The sequence below is a fragment of the Cornus florida genome, unplaced genomic scaffold (assembly GCF_030987335.1).
Source record: "Cornus florida cultivar Cherokee Brave unplaced genomic scaffold, ASM3098733v1 CherokeeBrave_3.0.0_Hap2_Chr10, whole genome shotgun sequence".
Classification (NCBI taxonomy): domain Eukaryota; kingdom Viridiplantae; phylum Streptophyta; class Magnoliopsida; order Cornales; family Cornaceae; genus Cornus; species Cornus florida.
In genome coordinates, this window is record NW_026775580.1 from 93,600,878 (window position 1) to 93,623,053 (window position 22,176).

Genomic DNA, 22,176 nt, shown 5'->3' on the forward strand with positions numbered 1-22,176 from the left:
AAGGATGCGAGAAGAGAACAGTGGAAGCAGAAGAGAGGTGCAGGGCCATCCTCAGAAGGATCTTCTTGGAAGAAGAATAAGGGTAGTTCATTTCAGTTTCAAGGGCAACAATCTACACAATCTGTTCCTACCACTCTTATGCCAGTTGGATCTGACAAGGGTGGAGTTGTTTGTTATCAATGTCAGCAGCCTGGGCATTACAAGTCCAGTTATCCTATGAGATCATCTTCAGTTTCTTCAGCTTCGAGGGTTTGTTATGGGTGTGGCCAGCAAGGTCACTTGATTCGAGATTGCCCGAGTCAGGGAGCAGGTACTGGTAGTGGCAGGGGGTCACGACAGAGGCCGTCACAATCGGCTACAGTTAAGTCAGGTTTTAGACCGCCGCCTCCACCATAGCCTGCCTTGTCTTCTCAGGGTTCACGACCAGTTAGGAGGGATACTCCTACTATATCAGTGCAGCAGTCTGGTGTTCAGGGTGGCAGTTCTTAGGCACAAGCACCATAGGGACGTGTCTTTGCACTTGCACCAGCTGATGCATCTTCTGGACCGTCAGTTCTCCGAGGTATCTTTCCAGTGTTTGGTTCTTGGGCTCGCATTCTTTTTAACTCTGGTGCATCTCATTCCTTCATTTCATCCTCATTTGCACTTGCATCGGGGTTAGAGGTTAGTTTCTTGGAGCGGGCGTTATGTGTTGACACACCAGTTGGGGTTTCAGTATCCTTGAGTCGAGTTGTGCGGGATTGTTCCATTGTGATAGTCGGACGAATTTTTGTGTTTGACCTTATCCTCCTAGAGATGACTAGCTTTGATGTCATCCTCAGGATGGATTGGTTAGCGTTCTTTCGGGCGACGATTGACTGTTTCAGAGGAAGAGTCACGGTTTGCACTCCGGAGGGAGATTGTTTCTTTTTCATAGGAGATCGGAGTGATTCCCAACCGTCATCGTCGTATGGAATTTGTAGACGAAGTCGTGGTGATTATTTCTTGGCTAGTCTTCTAGCCGAAGAAGATGATGTCGTGGGAGAAGTTCATCCGGCGATTGTTTGTGACTTCATGGATGTTTTTCCAGAAGATTTGACGGAGTTGCCTCCACACCGAGAAGTGGAGTTCACTATAGATTTGATGCCTGGTACCGCACCGATTTCTATGGCACCGTATCGTATGGCACCAATTGAATTGGAAGAATTGAAGATGCAGCTTGATGACTTGAGGATGAAAGGTTTTATCAGATCAAGTGTGTCACCGTGGGGCGCACCGGTCTTGTTTGCTAAGAAAAATGATGGTTCTTTAAAGTTGTGCATTGATTACCGGAAGTTAAATCGTGCCACCATCAAGAATAAGTATCATTTGCTAAAGATAGATGATTTATTTGATCAGTTAAGGGGAGCCAGTTGTTTTTCGAAGATTGACTTGAGGTCTGGCTACTATCAGTTACGGGTTAGGGATGAGGATATCCCGAAGACAGCATTCCGTACACGGTATGGATACTATGAGTTCCTTGTTATGCCTTTTGGCTTGACTAATACTCCAGCGGCATTCAAGGACTTAATGAACCGCGTCTTTCACGATTACTTGGACCAGTTTGTGGTAGTTCTCATGGATGACATTCTTGTGTATTCACGATCTCGGGAGGAGCACGGGTCTATTTGAGTATTGTATTACAGATTTTGCGGGAGCACCGATTGTATGCTAAATATGAGAAATGTGAGTTTTGGCTACAGGAGGTGAAGTTTTTGGGACATGTTGTTTCGGAAGGTGGAGTGTCAGTTGATCCATCAAAGGTTGAAGCAGTTTTGAATTGGGAGCAACCCAATAATGTTTTTGAGATCCGTAGTTTTCTTGGTTTAGCAGGTTACTATCGGAGATTTGTGAAAGATTTCTCCCGTTTGGCAGCGTCTATGACTCGTTTGACCTGGAAAGGGATCAAGTTTGCGTGGAATGAAGCTTGTGAGTCATCTTTTCAGGAGTTGAAGACAAGATTGACTACAGCTCCAGTGTTGATGATACCTGAGCGTGGCTTGGGTTATGTAATCTATTGTGATGTTTCACGTGATGGCTTGGGATGTGTATTGATGCAGGATGGTAGAGTAGTAGCTTATGGGTCACGACAATTGAAGACTCATGAATACATGCAACTACCCTACTCATGATTTGGAATTGGCGGCAGTCGTGTTTGCTCTAAAGTGTTGGAGACACTACTTGTATGGTGAGAGATTCGAGGTGTTCTCGGATCATAAAAGTCTCAAATACCTTTTCTCCCAAAATGACTTGAACAATAGACAGAGACGATGGGTTGAGTACTTGGAAGATTACAATTTTGACTTGCAGTATCATCCGGGCAAGGCAAATGTGGTAGCAGATGCCTTAAGCCGAAAATCTCGTGGAACTTTGGCCTGTTTGGCTTTTCGAAAGTGGAAGATGCTTAAGCATTTGGCAGAGATGGGACTGTATTGTTTTGATGACGATGTTGACAGCGAGCCGGCATTCTTGTTTAGTCTTGTGGCTCAGCCTACTCTTATTGTACGAGTGATTGAGTCACAGAGATAGGATTCGGATTTGGATGTCATTCACGCTTTAATCTCCAGTGGTGAGACAGTGAAAGATTAGGCCTTGCATGCAGATGGGGGTCTACGGTTCAGGGGTTTGTTGGTAGTTTCCACAGGTTGTCATGAGGACGTCTTACGGGAGTTTCACACTTCCCGCTTTGCAGTTCATCCAGGTGGTACTAAGATGTATCACAATTTAAGACGTCAGTATTGGTGGAATGGGATGAAGAAAGATGTTGCACAGTTTGTGGCTAAATGCCTTACCTGTCAGCAGGTGAAGGCCGAGCATTAAAGACCAGCCGGTTTGTTGCAACCATTACCTGCAGCACAATGGAAATGGGAGCATATTGCTATGGATTTTGTGACAGGTCTTCCAAGGTCACGGAGGGGCAATGAGGCCGTATGGGTCATCATTGATAGATTGATCAAGACAGCTCACTTTTTGCCTATCAAGGCAACAGATGATGCGGAAAAGCTTGGTGTACTTTATGTGAAAGAGATTGTAAGGTTACATGGAGTTCTTGTAACCATTATGTCAGATAGGGATGCTAAGTTCACTTTAAAGTTCTAGGAAGGACTTCAAACAGCATTTGGTTCAGCGTTGCATCTTAGTACGGCATTCCATCCACAGACAGACGGTCAGTCGAAGCGGACTATCCAGATTTTGGAGGATATGCTTCGAGCATGTGTGCTTGACTTGGCTGGTAGTTAGGAGGATCACCTTCCACTTATTGAGTTTGCCTATAACAACAGTTATCAGGCGAGCATTCAGATGGCTCCATTTGAGGCGTTGTATAGTAGATATTGTAGGTCTCCTGTTTGTTGGACTGAGGTGGGTGAGACCACCGCCTTAGGACCCAACACAGTACTCGAGACTACTGAGAAGATTAAGCTGATCAGACAAAGGCTACTTACAGCTCAGAGCCAACAGAAGAGTTATGCGGATAAGCGGAGACGGCTGTTATCCTTTGAGGTGGGAGACCACGTTTTTCTTCGGGTTTCTCCACGGAAGGGATTGATAATATTCGGGAAAAGTGGCAAGTTGTCGCCACGATTCATTGGACCGTTGGAGATTTTAGACCGTGTAGGAGAGGTTGCCTATAGACTTGTTTTGCCACCACAGTTGGATAGGGTCCACAATGTTTTCCATGTATCGATGTTACGGAAGTACGAGCCAGATCCATCTCACATTTTGAGTTGGGTTGATGTAGACATTGATGAGGATGTTTCCTACGAGGAAGGACCAGTTCAGATTCTTGATACACAACAAAAGGTGTTGAGGAACAAGACGATACCAATGGTGAAAGTCCTTTGGAGACGCCACGGAGTCGAGGAGGCTACTTGGGAGCTCGAACAGGAGGTTCGCTCCAGGTACCCAGAGTTGTTTTCTTCCCCAGGTATGGCTTGATTTCGAGGACGAAATCCTTTTAAGTTGGGGAGATTGTAATATTTCCAATTTTCAGCATTTTTCATTTTTCTGGAAATTTATGAAGACAAGGGTATTTTCGTCCTTTCTCTTTTCGTCCGGGATTATGGTTGGGTCCTGTTGCATTTTTCATATTTTAATTTATGTGAATTATGTGACAATGGTGATGTGTATTATTATTTGTGTGGTGTAGATAATTGAAGCATAAAGATAAAGCAAAAAGAAAAGCTAGTGGCGGAACCTGCCATTCACACCACAAAAGGTCTAAAGACCATTTATTTATTTTATTTTTTTGCTCCATCTTTCTCTCTCCCCGCTGAACTCTCTCTTCTCTCTCATTTTCTTCTTTTTTCTTTTCTTTTTAGAACCAAACTTGGGATCTTGATTCCTTCTTCATTTCTTATCGGAATTGAGTGTCGTTTGAGGCAAAACGACGAGCACGACGAGCTCTATGTGCTAATACCAGAAATTCCAGCTTTTGATCCTCTTTGGGAGCTCGAATTTAAGAACCCATTTCTAGGGATTTTGCTTATTTTGAGGTAGGGGCATCTTAATCCACTCCTTACTTGTTCTATTGTGAATTACACCTCCTTGTTGTGTCAAACATGTTTAATTGGGAGTTAATTGTATCTATGATTGTATGACTGATGTCTAGAGAATTTTCAAGATCTTGAATATGACTTGTCTCATGTGTAAAGTATGTTTAGATGTTGTTTTATCATGCCTACTATGTGTTAATATGCTGAAAATGACTAATGAGAACATGTTTATTTAGATTGTGCCAAATTTTTCATTGTCATAATATTGAGATTATATGTACATCTATGCACATGTCATTGGGATGCATTAAATGGGAAAATTTGTCTTGAAATGAAAATGGGGAAAATTTTGGGAGAAGAGTTTTGTGAAATAGTTTTGATAAACCCGGTCGCTGCGGGGTTACCAACAGGCCAGAGGTTAATATAGCCTAAAGGGGACTAGGGAGTCGCTCTAGCGTGATTAAGCTATTTGGGCCCCTCGATGACGTTGCGGGGTTACCAAAGGTCTAGGGACGATAGCCAATCCTCTTCTCGTGTCGCGGCGGGATTACCAAAGGGCGGGCTGTATTAACATTTGAAAGTGATGGTTTTGTGAATGAAAATGGGGAGTGACATTAGCATGCATTGCATTTCATTGCACTGCATAGTTTATAATTGGAATTGACGTGCATATTATTTTAATTCCCTATATTGCATGATCCCTATTTCCCATTGGCCTATGCTTTATTTGGATTCACAAGGACACAAGAATTGTGTCTTAAGTGTCACCTACTGAGCTTTATGCTCACCCTATTATTTAATAATTTTTTTTAGGAAACGGAAAATAAGTAGCGGATGACATTCTACTACAGGCTTAGTATGGATTAGGAGCTTATTTTGTTATTTTTGTACTTGGGCCTCACTATTTTTGTAAGACTAAGCATAATATATTTTGTACGACGACTTATGTACTTTTAATATTATAATCGTACCTATGGGCCGTAACTTTTGTATGAGCTGTCTAAAATTTGTAAAATATGGGCATTGAAATTAATCTTGTATTTTGGGACTGTAATTATGCTATCTGGATGATATAGTACGTGGTTGTACCACTACGGAATGCATTAAATTAAGGTATGATGAATGGATGAAAGGGATGCTGGAATATATATTTTATGTTTATTGTGCTGGGACAGGTTAAAAAATGTATTTAAACAGGTTGTGGTAGGCCCATTTTTAGGGGGGGTCATGCCGAATTTTTTTTAAATGGTATCAGTTTAGGGTCGTTACAATCTGATTATGAGAGAAGCAACTTATTAGTATTTACACCAAGAGCCCTCGCGAGTGCAGGATCAAGAGCATGCTCAGCATCAACAAAAACACATTGAGCTACGTAAAAATAAAAGGAAAAAAATCAACTCTAGAATCAGCTGATAATAAAATCCACCATAACAACATGGATCATAGTCGATATTCTTTTATAAGTAACCAATAAAGGTCAAAATAAAGAGCCTGCAGAACATTCCAATTAATTTATGAAATCAGCAACCAGAAATCCATGAGTGCATTAGATTCGTACATATATGTTAGTCTTTTCTAAAACAAAGATATGCTTTCTATGCAATTCACTTAAAGTCGAACTTGAAAATTCAATAGGCATGATGTCTTCAATGCAACACAGCAACCTACTCTTTTTGCTAAGCAAAAAAAAAAAAAAGAAAAAAAAGAAAACTTTTTATTCTCAAAAGATTTTTATAGATTCTTCTTTTGATTTTCTTTTAAGGAGAGAGGGGTTTACATTGTACAAATAGAATACGGAACTGTATCACTCAAATGATTGAACAAATAGAATGGGGGACTGAACAAATAGAATGGCTTAATGGATAAGATTCCCCCCAAGGGATCACATGGAAGCAAGAAGATAAAAAATGTCCATGTCCTTCATGAAGAGTACTACCGGATATTACTTATTAGTTAAAAGGCATTATATACACGCGCGCGCGCGCGCGCGGTGGTAACCAAAACAGTCACTTTTCATTGATATGACTGATGCAGTAAGAGAAATTTTTTTTTTTTGTTTTTTGTTTTTTTTTTAAAGAAAAGAAAAAAAAGAGACATTAATTTAGGGATTTCTAAAGGTAACCTCCTTGCTTCTGTGATTCAGCAATTACATGTAAAGAAATAGTCGTTTTCCCAGAAGCTTCTGGACCAAATATCTCCACAACACGTCCCTGCAGGAATTCAATCAAGACATCAAATAAGCAACCAAGATGGCAACACATCTCATCCCCGTACATTTATTTTGCATATCTTTATGTTACTATGTGGAGAAGGTGCATCAAAGTTAAATCTTAAGAAAAAGATCCTTAATATGAATTAATGAAGAAATGGATATAGATGAACTGGTAATAAAATTGTTTTTTGCAATGAAAACACGGAACAAGATTAATGTACCCGACCCAATTGAGTTGACTTAGATTAAAAATAATCAGCTCATGGTTGCCAAAAAGGGGAGCGGAACACAAAAATTGCAAATGATCCTAATTCTAATCACCAATAACCTTTTGTTCAACCATTGAGACCATCATCAACCACAAGTGCTATGCCACTCCAACCATTGATACCATCATCATCAGCCACACCTATTCCATTCCAACAAGCCATTCTAACCTTGAGCCAAATCCGAAACATTCAATTCCCAACAATAGAGAGCGAAAATGCAGCGATGACACAAGCCATTCTCACAGTTCTATCTTCTCCTTCTTCTTCTTCTTCTTCATCACATCAACCCCCACAACAAAACTTACCTCCCATTTACCAAATAAGCCAAAAGGCCAGCGCATTCAAGCATTATAGATCGGCTTTAGCCCCCTCGACCCAATTATCAGCCAGAGTTCGAAGAAAAAATCTGCATAAACGAGCCATCTCCTTCTTTAGAAGCTTAATTCAATGCGACTCCAAGAAAATGTGACGGCAAGTAACCCTACGAGCACTCAGTTGCATCATATGATGTCTGAGCGAAGGAGGCGTGAAAAACTTAACGAAAGCTTCCAAACATTGAGATCACTACTTCCTCCAGGATCCAAGGTACATAATGATAACACACACACACACACATCTTTCCTATTGGAAAAGACTTAATTATATATATATGTACTGTCCTACAGACATGACAGTCCGTGGATGGTTGTGGTTTTCATGCAATTTTAGATGTGTGTTATAGCTTTCTTTTGATAAAAGAAACTTAATTACTGTCCTAAGACATAACATTCCATCCATGGTTGTGGGTGGTTTTCATGCAATTAGATGTGTGTGTGTATAATAGTATATATAACAAGGGAATACACTCAACATTTTCTTATATATTAATTACTATTACTATAATATTTATGTATATACTAGCTAATAAATGCTAATTTCACTTCAATTTTTTTTAGATATATTGTATAGAATGACAAGGCCTCAGTGCTTACAAGCACAACGGAGTATATGAGCTCTTTGAAAGCTCAAGTTGCAGAGCTTACTCAACGAAACCAGTTGTTGGAGGCACAGCTTTTGGCTCCAAGAGAAGCTAATTACAATAGAGGAGTAGTGATCAGGGGCTCATCATCCAACCAAAGACTCGAGGTTCGGATAACCAATGTAGCTGAATCAACATCAGAAGCAAGAATGGTAGACTTGCAAGTGATTGTAAGAGGAGAATGTAGTTTGTTGGATCTGGCAGTTGGCATACTCGAGTTCTTGAAACAGGTTAACAATGTAAGCTTAATGTCTGTAGAAGCCGAAACACAGATAGTAGAATCAAATCCTGTCAATCAGGCAACGTTCAGATTGAGAATTGAGGTATGGTTTTTGTTATCAGTAGTACGTACTATTATATACTTATAGTACAAAAAAATATATATATATTTGATATATAATACTCAAAAACACACTTATGCACACCAAAATAGCACTTTTCTTGTTTATTGTATCATTGTTTATTTATTTATTTTGAAAGTTTATTTTTGAACAACTCATCTTTCACACAATTTGATAGCATAGTGGATGGAGTTTCTAGACTGAAAAAAATGGCTCTTTTCTCGTATCATCGTTTACATTTTTAAACCACCCATCTTTCACACAATTGAATAGCATGGTGGATGGTGTTTCTAGGCTAAAATGAAGTTTAGCATAATTAATCAGTGAAAGTTCTTTTGTTAGGAAAGATAGATATGTGCTAAAAATCTTATATATATTACAAAAAATGAGTGGCAATTTATATATATATATATATATATATATATATATATATATATATATATATATTAATTAATGGACAAAGAGGCTAGCTAGTATATATGATTGTAATTGTGATCATGACAACCCACATTTTGATTGCAGCATCCACTTCTTATAGCCATCCTCAAAATGTAAACATGTTTATAGATTCATATGCATGTAGTCACAATACACACAACCATGCATGATGCATCATATTTCATAGATCGAAGTAGTTCTTTGAGGAGTGAATTTTTATTTATTTATTTATTTTTAAATTAGGGTTTAGGGTTAGGGGCGGAGTCAGTTCATGTCCTGAGGGGCACATGTTCCCTTTGACTTGGCCTGCCCACTATATTATTACAGTCATATTCTTAAATTTTTTTTAGATATATATATAAATATATATATATATATATATATATGAAAATTTGTTTATAATGTCCCTCCTAAAATTATTCTAGTTTCTAAAATTTTCTTTAATTTTTCCTTATTTTACTCTTCCTCTCTTTAAATTCCTTTAATTTCCTTTAAAAAGTTAAAAAATTTATTCTTCAGGCTCTAATTCTTTTTAATTTCTTTCTAAAGTTATGCCATTTTCTTTTCTTTTTCTTCTTCTTCTACTACCTAAAATTCTTCTTCTTCTTCTTCTTTTATTTATTATTATTATTTTTTTTTTTTGCATTATGCCCCCCTAAATTGGTTTCGCCCCTGTTTAGGTTACCAGTTATCACAGAAGATGATCATATTCTGCGATAGAAGATATCCTGTGTATATATGAAGGATAGAGATGACTTCGTATGAATTGTGATTCTCATAAATAATGTGAATTTTAATTTACGTAAAGTAATCTCAATCTTTTCTTGTACACATGACATTGTGTAACACAAGTGTGAATCCAAGTCAAGATTATCACATATCAATCAATATATATTGCTAGTTTCAGTAAGTTTCATTTTCATTAGATGTGTTTAGTCTAGTACATGCACGTGTCACTAGTTAGGAAATAAGAAGGAAAGAGGACATAAAGTGATTGATTCTAATTACAAATTTGATGACCTCTTTCTTGCAGAATGGTGAATGGGACGAGTCTGCCTTCCAAGAAGCACTGAGACGAGCTGTTGGTGACTTGGCACAGTGACTAATCCCCCAATCTCGCCATCACCCATTACGTGTCAATGTGTCATACACATAGTTGAGAGAAATTACAATCTGCGGCGGCACCCCACTGTAGTTCATGGTGGTTTTCCCAATTTTACCATACGTCATACAACATGTGTTCGTTTGCCCAATTTTGATAGCATGTATATGCAAAAGCAATATTGTATACTTAGATACACATAAATAATGTTACCAAAAAAAAATGGTTGGTATTTTTGTGTGTGATCGGTTCCATTCAACAAAATTCTAGTATTAATTCCGAAGCGGCTCAATCTAATTTGGAGCTTTAGGTGAAAAATAAAAAATAATTTTTTCAACAATATAAATAAAATTAGTCACAATTCAAAAACAAAATATACAAATATATATACATACAAATTTATAATAACAAAAGTTAATAAAATTAAAACTAATTAAAAGAAATGAACCATTGAACCTAATTTAGAAAATACAAATTTAATACTTCTACAAATTTTTCAATAGAATAAAAATACGTTTATAATAACTGTAAATTTGTAATGAGAGTGGGAAGAGAATACTTATTGAAAAGAAAAAGATAAAACATTAAAAAAAAAAAAAAGAATATGAAAAGTTTTCGTCATTTTTTTAAACAACAACGTTAAATAGATATTTAATATTTTACTGTTAGTGTAACTTACCCAAAATTTGATTAAAATTTTGTATACTTAGATATGCAAAAGCAATATTGTATACTTAGATATACAGATAAATAATGTAAAAAAAAAAATGGTTGGTATTTTTGTGTGTTTTCGGTTCCATTCAACAAAACTCTTCTCAATATTATATAAAAATTAAGAGTGACAATTCTTTAATCGAAAATATAAAATATAAGAAAGTGAGAATTATATTTCAACCAATAAAAAATCAAATATTTTTGGTCGTAATAAAAATCGATCCGAACTTCTATACTCTTCATTGTGATTGAACACCATTATCCGCAATAGTATGCCATTGCATAATTAAGTACTTTATATTGTGTATGAATTCAATGTGCTGCAAACATAGATGTAGACTGACAAACGATTGATATATCACATATAGAAGAATTCAAAGAGGTCCAACGTCAGGAAAAAAAAAAAAACAAAACTTACTTTTCAAGTTTTATAATCACCGAAACAACGTAGTTTTCATAATTTAATGTATTATTAAATCCGAATGTGTTCTTTTAACGCATTTCTCCACGTCAACAAAGTAAGTTTAAATTTTTTAACTATTTGAATGATTACTAATTCTTGAATTCTCCATGAAAATCCAAGTGTTTGGAGACGACGGTTTTGACTAATATAGACTCATAAAAATTAATAATAATAATAATAAACATGAATATTTAATTACCTAACTAATATGTGAGATAAAGGGGCATAGTATCTTGAGGCCTAGTGTGTCCAAAAAGACTGATGCTAACTATTAATTTATTTCATATTTCGTGTTTAAACTACATTTTACCATACGAGGAGCCTTCATATATATATATATATATATATATATATTCAGACCAGTTAGGTTTATTTGTTTAAGTGAAAAATCATGATCCCTTTATTTATTTTTGGCTGAAGCAAAATGCATTTAGTTGACCCTACATCCATATAACTACAATTAATAAAGAAAAGCATATATATATATATATATATATATATATATATGTACATCCTAATTGTATTCATGTTGTCTATTGAATTTGAATTTACATGATTTATATATATAACAGTCATTTAAATCTGTTTAGTAGATAGTAAAAAAATAGTTTTGGCAACATTCATTGTAATTATTTGGGTTAATAATACTCTCATCAGTTTAGACATGGAGAAGAACTAAATGAGGAAAGCCAAACAAGAGTCTTTCTGAAGTGTTGTGACAAAATTTGGTGCCAGGATAAGAAAAATAAAAAATAAAAATAAAAAGTGTTGTAAAAAAATCAATACTATGAATAGTCAAAGGAAATAAATTTACGGGTTAAAATTATAACTCCCCCATATTATGAAAATCCCCTTGTACTAGTAAACCTTGTGAAACTCATTTAATTTTTCAAAAAGTCATCAAGTTACTCCATTTTCTTTAGTTTGCCATCGGACACTAATTTGCTTACTCTCCATACGACTATATACCTTCTTAGATTTTAAATTAAAATTAAAATATTAAAGTCAATTTTATCATTTCACAACTTAGCTAACAGGCATGAAAAGAAGGATAATTTGACTTATTTGATACTATAGGGAGTTGTATGATTATTTCGAATAGTACCAGAGATTTTATGATTTTGTCTTTAAATTTATATTAATACAGTAGTAAAACATCTAGGGCAATTGTCCCTATTGAATTTTTTTTTTAGCATTAATACTATTGATTTTTCCTTCTTGAGCTATATATTTATAAAAATTTTATATTGCCCCCCCCCTAAAATCACAAAAAATTCACAGTATTACCCCCTTACACAAATTCCTGAGTCCGTCGGTGACTATGATGAAGTAGAAACAAGCTAGACTAAAAATGCACCAGTCACAAAATAAAGATAAGTTGGCTATTGCCAGCCTTTATACCAATCAATACCCACATCATTGTATTGATAAAACATTACAAAATAATTCAAATCCCTACTACCATTTATTTATGTTTTCAATAATACAAAAAACAGAGTATTTTCGGCAGTAAACAACATCAAAATATAAAATTAAAATCAAAATCAAAATCGTTGGTGCAATGGTAACCACATTTTAGTGCTTCAGTTTTCCTCTAACCATATTGTCCCATTTGAGAGTCTGATCACACTGGTAGCAGCAATTTTATTTGAACGCGTGACTGACCATTGAAAATGGAACCTAATGTTTCAATTAATTGGGGGTGAGAAAAGACATCTTCAATTAATTGATTGTTGAGTAGTTGAAGAAATTATAACACGACACTTCTGTAACTGTTGAAGATTATCTTATATGAGAAAAAGATTATTCACGTGCGTAAAACTATTGAAGATTATCTATTTTCAACCCTAATGAATTTTTTTGATATAATTTATATAATTGAGTGATGAGAAGTTGAAGAAATGATAACATGACACATTTGTAATCGTTGAAGATTATCTTACATGAGAAAAAGATCATTCATATGAGAAAAACTATTGAAGATTATCTATTTTTAACCCTAGCGAATCTTTTGATATAATTTGTATAATCGAGTAATGGAGAGTTGAAAAAATGATAACATGACCCTTCTGTAACTGTTGAAGATTCTCTTACAGGAGAAAAAGATTATTCATGTGAAAAAAACTATTAAAGATTATCTATTTTTAATCATAACGACTTTTTTGACATTATTTAAATAAATTAAATAAAATTTTATCAATCACACCTTTCAACAGTTGACGCATTGAAATTTTAGGCTAAAAATTCAAAAGTCGCTCCAAGAAATGATGGGCGCAAAAGTAGAGGTCTCTAATAAACCTCAACAGAGTTCCGAATTTTCTTCTTGTTTTCTAGTCTCCAGTCCTTGTATCTTTCCAGATTTACTCAAAGTTCAAAATGTAGTGGAACCCACTTCTAGAAACAGAGATTTCAACTCTCTCTCTATATTTCTCTTTCTCTCTCTCTAAAAGTAATACTGAGTGAGTGTATCTACTGAATATCAATATCAATATCAATACTGGAAGAAAGAGATTACAAGGAAAGTGCCTAGAAGCAGGTAGCAAGTTGGGAGAGCAACCATAACTTGCTCTACGCTTAGGAAGCAGGTAGGAAAAGAAGAATGTGTGTGTGTGTGTGTGTGTGTATCTCTCTTTGTGTGTGCGCGCTGTGTGCAAGTCACTTACATTTTTCAATCAATTTTCAAATGAGAAGATATTGATGGAACAAACAATGGATGAGTGTCTAAATGATACGAACAGAAAGTGACATAATAATATACGAAAAACATTGAAGCACATGGCATAAATTTGACATGGACCAACTACGTTGAAACTTCTTACTCGGGGAGACACGATAAAAAATTGGAATGATACAAGGAACCACCAACCTTTGAAGTTTCCAACCCTTGGATTATTCATCATGTGATCAAGAATAAAAAAGTCAAAAAACTTTTGAAAAGTACCAAGATCACCACCAACCCATGATGAACCATTAAAGCCGCAGCCCTTAATATGCTGTCTTTATCTTTCTTTAAATCCAATATAACCAAGATCAGCATTCACACATAGGTGATGAAGCAATTTATTTCACAGCTGGTGACTGGGTGTTAAGAAGCAATGAATCTCAAAAGAAAACAGCCAAAATAAAAATATAAATATAAATAAAGGAGGAAAAATATAAATGTAATTTTTGTTTTTGCTTCATGAACCTCCATAACATATAAAATGCAAAATTTGTGATATACAGGATGCAGCTGAACTATTACTAATTAGCAATAGAGATGGTTCCAGTAAATTGAACAAGGGCTGTACATTCTTCAAGTTGTTCCAATTGTGCCCACAAAACTCTAATCCATTACATGACCTAAAATATGTAGCATGAAAATTATATACTTAGTAGGTGTGGTCTTGAAAAATTATGCCAGACCATAAGTACGGATGGCATGAGAACAAAAGATTGAAGGACATCCCAACACTTGCATCAATTAGGGTTCATGGACAACCCACAACATCACCCGGCCACTTAATAAGGGCAATGGTAAGATGGCACATGACATGAGACCAGGCCTGGAGAAGTGAGATAATCCAATTTACATCTTAATGCAAGTGCTTATGCCTCGACTGCAGCTACTTCTTCATCACTAATATCTTCAGTTGTGTCTCCGTCCACATCATCTGTTTCATCATTTGACTCCATATTCATCAGCTTTTCTCTGAGCTTCATCATAATTTCCTCCAGTACACTTTCATTCTCTATCAGGTACTTCTTGACAGCATCCTTGCCACGAAAGCTCTGACCATTCATATTGTACATAGCACCTCCACCCTTCGCTATGAACTTGTGTTTGAGTCCCAAGTCTATGATCTCTGATTCACGACTTATCCCTTTACCAAACTCGAGCTCAAATTGTGCAGTTCGGAAAGGAGGGGCATGCTTGTTCTTTATGATCTTCACCTGAACTTGACTACCAATAATCTGTAAAATAGTATGGTATCATAAGACTACACTGATTACCAACATTTTATGACACGTCCCATAAGCTCATCACAGTCTCTAGCAATTTTAATCCTAGAGCTTTGATAAGTACAAGGACACGTCTTACTTGTGGTTCACAAATAAAGATCAGAATACACTAGAAAACAGGTCCCCAGTATAATATCGCATGGTAAAAGCATTGAATAATGAGATTTAACTTAAACCATCTAATTTGATTGCCATTAAAAGGGGGGAAAAAATCTGGCATTGCTATTTTCCCAGCATAGACCCATGATGCAGGTCAGGTTACAAAAATGCTGGCAAAAACAGAAATATCATTTAAACCTTGTGTTCAATCCATAATAAGCAACGTTCCTTCGGGTTTTTTTTCTTTCTTTTTTTTTGGTTGCCATCGCAGACAAAAGCTGAACATTTTTTGTTGCCTAAACATGAGTGAATGCATATGATCACGTTAGTTACCCCAAGGGGTTGGCTCAAGTGGGTTAGTCACTTGGCTCTGGTGCCTCAGGGAGCTTCAGGTCTAAGGATCGACTCCTTTTGGATACAAACAATTCCTTGGAGAGGGGATTTATAGTGCTGGACAACATTAAAGTTTGGGCCTCATGTACAGGCCATTTTCCAAAGGCCACGTGAACTGGATCAAATATTCGATTATTTCAGTCAAGGAAAATAAATTAAACAATTTGATGGATATCAATACCTCTTCTCCCTTTTTGACTTGACCAATTCTCCTAACATTTAGGCGTATTGAAGCATAGAACTTCAAGGCATTACCACCACAAGTAACTTCACTGGGACCAAATCCAAAAGTAGATAGTTTTGACCTCACCTGAATGTAAATGTAATATATTAGGAATTTCAATCATAAAAGATAACTACATGTCAAAAAAAAAAAAAAAAACTGGAAAACCACATAACTGATTTTCTTAGACCAGAAAACTCTTACCTTTCAGAACTACAGGAGGACATTTCAGCAAACAAAACATATTCCAACTGACTAATTGTATTGTAGATCAAGGTGATTCACATTATAACCAACTAATTTCACTTCCATTAGTTAGATAGATAGCAGAATGTTATTTGTGTCAGTTAAAGAACCCTTTTTCACCCAAAAAAAAACTTCAAGCTTTATTACAGTGATTGCCACCGTTCAACCCCGGGAGCACATTCACATCATTTCTAGCCAAAAAGAAAAAAAAGCATGCGGGACAAGAAGTTTACATCTAAGACTACAAATTGGGAAAATCCCAAATACTTGGCCTAACTTGTTGATCTTACACTCCGTTTCTGATTGTAAGTTATCAAAGAAGATCAGAGAAACATGCTTGATAGTAATTGAGCAGAAACTTAAATACTCCTAGGGTTGAGGGCAACCAGATTAGAGTTGTTGAAGTAATGAAAATTCAAAAATAAAAAAAATAAGATGGATGATAGAACAGAATCGAAGTTTTGATTCTGATACCTGATTTATAAAGATCAAAATAGTTTGTGATAAAGATAAAGAGTGGCTCAATTTGCGAAGCGCTTGGCTCATCAGTCTAGCTTGCATTGCCATGTGTGCATCACCCATCTCACCATCAAGTTCACCTTTAGGGACAAGGGCAGCTACCTGCTAGTGAAAGTAGAAAATTCATAAAATGTCCAAAATTTGGGTAAGACCTTACATCCAAAATGCTGTCTAAAACCATATTATATGAACCATCCAAACATGCAACTTTGACCCATCCAGGCCATCATTCTGCATGTTAGAGCTGAGAGGTACAGCAGAGAGAAAAAAAAGAAAATGAGGTTCCTTCAAAAGAGATTATCCTGAGAAAATAGCAACATCGTAAAACTAGCCTACAAGATAGAGGGGAGAAGCGACCCCAGTTCCATAATTAATTTGAACAGTATAAATTCTTACTTACACTGTCCACAACAACAACATCAACAGAACCACTCCGAATAAGGGTATCTACAAGACTAAGAGCTTGTTCACCACAATCTGGTTGTGAGAGTAGCAACTTATTAGTATTTACTCCAAGAGCCCTCGCGAGTGCAGGATCAAGAGCATGCTCAGCATCAACAAAAACACATTGACCTACGTAAAAATAAAAGGAAAAAAATCAACTCTAGAATCAGCTGATAATAAAATCCACCATAACAACATGAATCATAGTCAATATTCTTTTATAAGTAACCAATAAAGGTCAAAATAAAGAGCCTGCAGAACATTCCAATTAATTTATGAAATCAGCAACCAGAAATCCATGAGTGCATTAGATACATATGTTGTCTTTTCTAAAACAAAGATATGCTTTTTATGCAATTCACTTAAAGTCGAACTTGAAAATTCAATAGGCATGATGCCTTCAATGCAACACAGCAACCTATTCTTTTTGCTAAGCAACATAACAAAATACAAAAAACTTTTCATTCTCAAAAGATTTTTACTGACTTCTTTCTTTTTATTTTCTTTAAGAAGAGAGGGGTTTACATTGTACAAATAGAATACGGAACTGTATCACTCAAATGATTGAACAAATAGAATGGGGAATTGAACAACTCAAATGACTTAATGGATACGATTCCCCCCAAGGGATCACAAGGAAGCAAGAAGATAAAAAATGTCCATGTCCTTCATGAAGAGACAGACCAATGCATCTTCCATAGATAATAGAATGAATTCTACCGGATATTACTTATTAGTTAAAAGGCATTATATATATATATACGGTGGTAACCAACACAGTCACTTCTCATTGATATGACTGATGCAGTAAGAGAAATTTTTTTTTCTTTTCAAAAAAAAAAAAAAAATTACATTAATTTAGGGATTTCTAAAGGTAACCTCCTTGCTTCTGTGATTCAGCAATTACATGTAAAGAAATAGTCGTTTTCCCAGAAGCTTCTGGACCAAATATCTCCACAACACGTCCCTGCAGGAATACAATCAAGACATCAAATAAGTAACCAAGATGGCAACACATCTCATCCCCGTACATTTATTTTGCATATCTTTATGTTACTATGTGGATAAGGTGCATCAAAGTTAAATCTAAAGAAAAAGATCCTGAATATGAATTGAAGAAATGAAGATAGATGAACTGGTAATAAAATTGTTTTTTGCAATGAAAACACGGAACAAGATTAATGTACCCGACCCAGTTGAGTTGACTTAGATTAAAAATAATCAGCTCATGGTTGCCAAAAAGGGAAGCGGGAACTAGGGAGCACGGAACACAAAAATTGCAAATGGCAAATGATCCTAATTCTAATCACCAATCACCTTCGTAATTTACAATTCAAGAACCAAAAAGTAAAATAAAATTCCATTTAGCAGATGTCCAAGTTCGCATAAAATGGATAATTAATTTTACTTGAAAGAAATTTTGCTACTGACATTCTCAATGATATCCCAATAAAGAAAATTGACATTCAATGAAATACGGAGTAACAGCAATTGGGATGTTAAACATATGCATATGAAATGAAATACGCCTCTTGTGATAAATAACAAAATGTCTCACCTAATGTTCAGTCCAAATAACTTGTTAGTCATTATATAGGCATGTATATTCATGGGATTGACTTAGAAAAAAATATATATATTTAATAAATTCTATACTAATACATGTTAAATGGAAATTTGCCACATGGAAAATGAACAACCAGTAGCATCAAAATATTAAAAGATACCTTTGGAAGTCCACCAATTCCCAATGCTATGTCCAAAGAAAAAGATCCTGTAGAAACTACAGGAACTTGATTAGCAGAGACAGACTGACCAAGCCACATGATTGATCCTTTTCCAAAGGTGGTAGTGATCTGATCCAGCGCTTGCTGTAGGGCCAGCTCTTTCTTGGACATATTCTCTCCATTTGAGTCATTTCCATCTGACTTTGTTTTCTTTTTAGCTTCAAATAGATGTAAAGTAAGATAGTTATTAGTTCACAACTATAGCAGACAAAATAAGATACATATATGTTTCTTGCCAATCTAAATAATGAACTTTGTCCAATACATAAAGGGTATTCTAAGAACACTTGCAGAGAATGAAAAAAGGATCCAGCATTTCTATGTATAAAATAAAAAATAAAAAGAAAAAAACCAAAGAAGAAGAACTGCACCTTCAAAAACCTCATCTAAGTCACCATATTTAATATTAGTTTATTACAATTGAGCTTATGAAGATCAATGAGCAGCCTTGCTGATTTCACAAAGCATTGGTATTGGCATGACATACAATTCAATAGTGAGACTAATACATACAAGACCAAATTTTCAGTGACAGACACAAAACATAGACTTCTGTGATGAATACCCATGCAACCGCTTCATTTGGATTGTAGAATTTAGAGTAACTCATTTTTTTTATTTTCAAGAAACTCACATACCCATTTGCTCCTATGGGGACTTGAACCCTCACCATCCACTTTGGGAGGTAGAAGAGATACCACTGGGCCACAAGGCCCTTGGCAATTATTTGAAGTACCTCCAGGCAATGCCCGACCGTTAGGCATCACCATCATGTCCTCGTATAAACATAGCTCACATTCCAACTCAATTTCTAATAAAGTTTGAATTAACCACTTTAGAATATGCACCATAAGTTTAGCTACATTTAATTGCTATAGTTCTTAGCTTTAAGATGCATCATACAAAAGTAGCATCAGCAAAATCAGTTCGATAATATACCAAAGAGAATCATCATATGAGGAAACTTATAAGAAAACAATATGACTTGCAACGATGCCAAAACGTAACAGTTCACGACATTAGGTTTGAAATTATTATTACATATTTTAGTAGAAATTGGCACGAAACACCAGGTTCAGTTACTCCACACCATTCTATCTACAGTTTATCACACCATCAAATTTCATAAGCTCCCCAAACCATGATACATTCAGCTTAAATAAATAACAATCTAGTTTATAATATTTCAGTTGGAAGGTCAACAATTTGAGGAGTCCTCAGAGAAAATCACATAATTGAAATTTTCGTTGATAAAATGGGCAAATGAATATATCATTCATGAGAACCAATATTTAGACCTCTAGAGGAGATAGCTTGTAATTCACAATTAGTTAGTTAAAGTTACTAATTTAGCCCCCTCCCTTCCAATGGTGAAGTTCAAGATGAAATAACAAATAAGCTTGTAAATCATGCAATTCAGACGAGCAGGTAAACCAGATCGAAACAAATGCAGCAGACAATCATTTTAGGGAACTTTGAGCACCTTTAGCAGAAAAGTTGCATAACTGGAAGGATGGTCGCAACATCCCTTTTCTCATACCCTGCAAAATTAACCACGAAATACAAGAAAAGGGGAAAATGATATGTAAGTCATAAATGGAAGAAACTATCATAGCATTGCTTTCCGGTTTTGAAGATTTGCAGCAAGTACAATAGTCATATATATAGCATCAACCACCAATCCACGCAATGAGGCTAAATTCGTTGTGTTTGTGCTCTTTCCCCCAACTTCAAATCATATTCTCTTTTTGTTATCCAATTCTAATAATTTCAACCCATAGTTTAATTTAATTTCAAAAAAATGCTGATGCTTTACCCGGCATTTTGGGTTACTTAACAATCCTCCTCGCCCCTCAAGAATAGAAAAAAAGAAAATAGAAAAGCAACACAACCAAAGCAGATTTCCAAGTGCCTATATTAAAATCAATCAACATAATACAAAGACATACTCACAGCATTGGAAAACAAATTGTGGCAGATTTGCAACACTGATTAAACAATTCAAATGTGTCAATAGGCCATATTTAAGAACTAATTTAAAACTAGTTGTTAAACTGATGCTGCGTGGAGTCCGACTAAAACCTTCAGTTCCAGTAACTTAATAATTGGTAACAAAGGAAGCTAAAAAGGGGGTAAATAAACCAAAATATAAATCCTAAAAATGGCATTGAACATAAATCATATCAAAATTGCTAAAAAATTGATTTTGGTAGTAAAAGAAAAACTAATTTTATTGGTTCAAGATTCTGACAAAAAAAAATAAATAAATAAAAAAAGAGAGAAGATGAACTCCTAAAAGATCAACATATACAAAGGCATAAGTAATACACCACTTGCATGACATTGTCTAAGTATTCACATCACATTTGATTCAGCTTTGTAAATCCACCCCCACCAAACACTTCATAGAAAATTATGAATGAACTGCCAATCACCCAATAGTTGTTTCCAACAAAAAAAAATTGCATATAAAATTTTGTATGCAAAACTCATAAAAAGAATCGATTTTTAAGGACAAACAAACTGATTCCGTACGATTCGGGATCTGAAAAATAAACGTATGAAAATGTACCGCGTCCGAGAACTTTTACTCCTTTTGAAAAAAAAAAAAAAAAAAAAGCATAGTTTTTAGCAACAGGTAAGCAAAAACAAAAGAGACTGAACTATAAAGTATAAAAAGTAACAACTAAAAAAAAAAAAGAAAAAAGAAACAAGAAAGGAATGAGAAAGATTACCTCTGCGGCTAATAGAGAGTGCTTGAGAGAAAAAGCGTTCTGAAGAAGCTTCGCCATTGGATTCTGAGAAAGGTTAGAAGGCCACTCCACAGTCCGCCACTCTCACCCAAGAGCCTCTGCTTGGTAGTATTTAGAGAGCAAATGTGGAGAGGGAAAGAGAGTGTCGGGGAGACGGAGAGACAGGCTTTAGGGTTTAAGGGTTTCCCTCCTTTTGAACTTCATTTTAGACCTAAAAAAAAAATTAAAACGAGAAAAATAAATAAAAAAAAAAACACTTCTTTTATGGGGATGTACTTCCCTTAAAAAGTCGAAAATGGCAGTACCGCAGTAAAACGTTGGGTTAAATATACTGTAATAATTTAAAACTATAAGTGGGCTTGCTGTTTTTTAATCGCATCCTACTTCCTTTTTTTCTAAGTTATTTATGCTAAATGAGAAATTTTGATTATAACTTATGCTAAATGAGAAATTTTGATTATAGTGGTTGGTTTATATTTGAGAGGGAGGAAGGAATGAAATTATGATTATAGTGGTTGGTTTATATTCCGCGTAGAGAAGTTTATTTTTTCATTGTTTTATATTTTTGCATCTCTAATGAGGTACTAATTTTTATTTTATGCTGAAAATTTTACTTCTAATTTTATTAATAAGTCACTCTTC

At 35.4% G+C, this 22,176-nt stretch overlaps 1 protein-coding gene and 1 pseudogene across 1 annotated transcript; one reads left to right on the plus strand and one right to left on the minus strand.

Moving 5' to 3' along the window:
* Positions 1-7,011: 7,011 nt before the first annotated feature.
* LOC132279136 (putative transcription factor bHLH041) lies at positions 7,012-10,098 on the plus strand (annotated as a pseudogene).
* Positions 10,099-14,190: 4,092 nt separating this feature from the next.
* Positions 14,191-21,823, minus strand: LOC132275934 (DNA repair protein recA homolog 3, mitochondrial-like). Its single transcript, XM_059777145.1, has 8 exons — positions 21,517-21,823; positions 20,265-20,322; positions 18,722-18,939; positions 17,874-17,961; positions 16,951-17,123; positions 16,506-16,652; positions 15,744-15,872; positions 14,191-15,022 (listed from the first exon to the last, which is right to left on the minus strand). Exons 1-8 carry the CDS (start codon positions 21,571-21,573, stop codon positions 14,657-14,659), a joined length of 1,236 nt encoding a protein of 411 aa, XP_059633128.1. The 5' UTR covers positions 21,574-21,823; the 3' UTR covers positions 14,191-14,656.
* Positions 21,824-22,176: the final 353 nt, after the last annotated feature.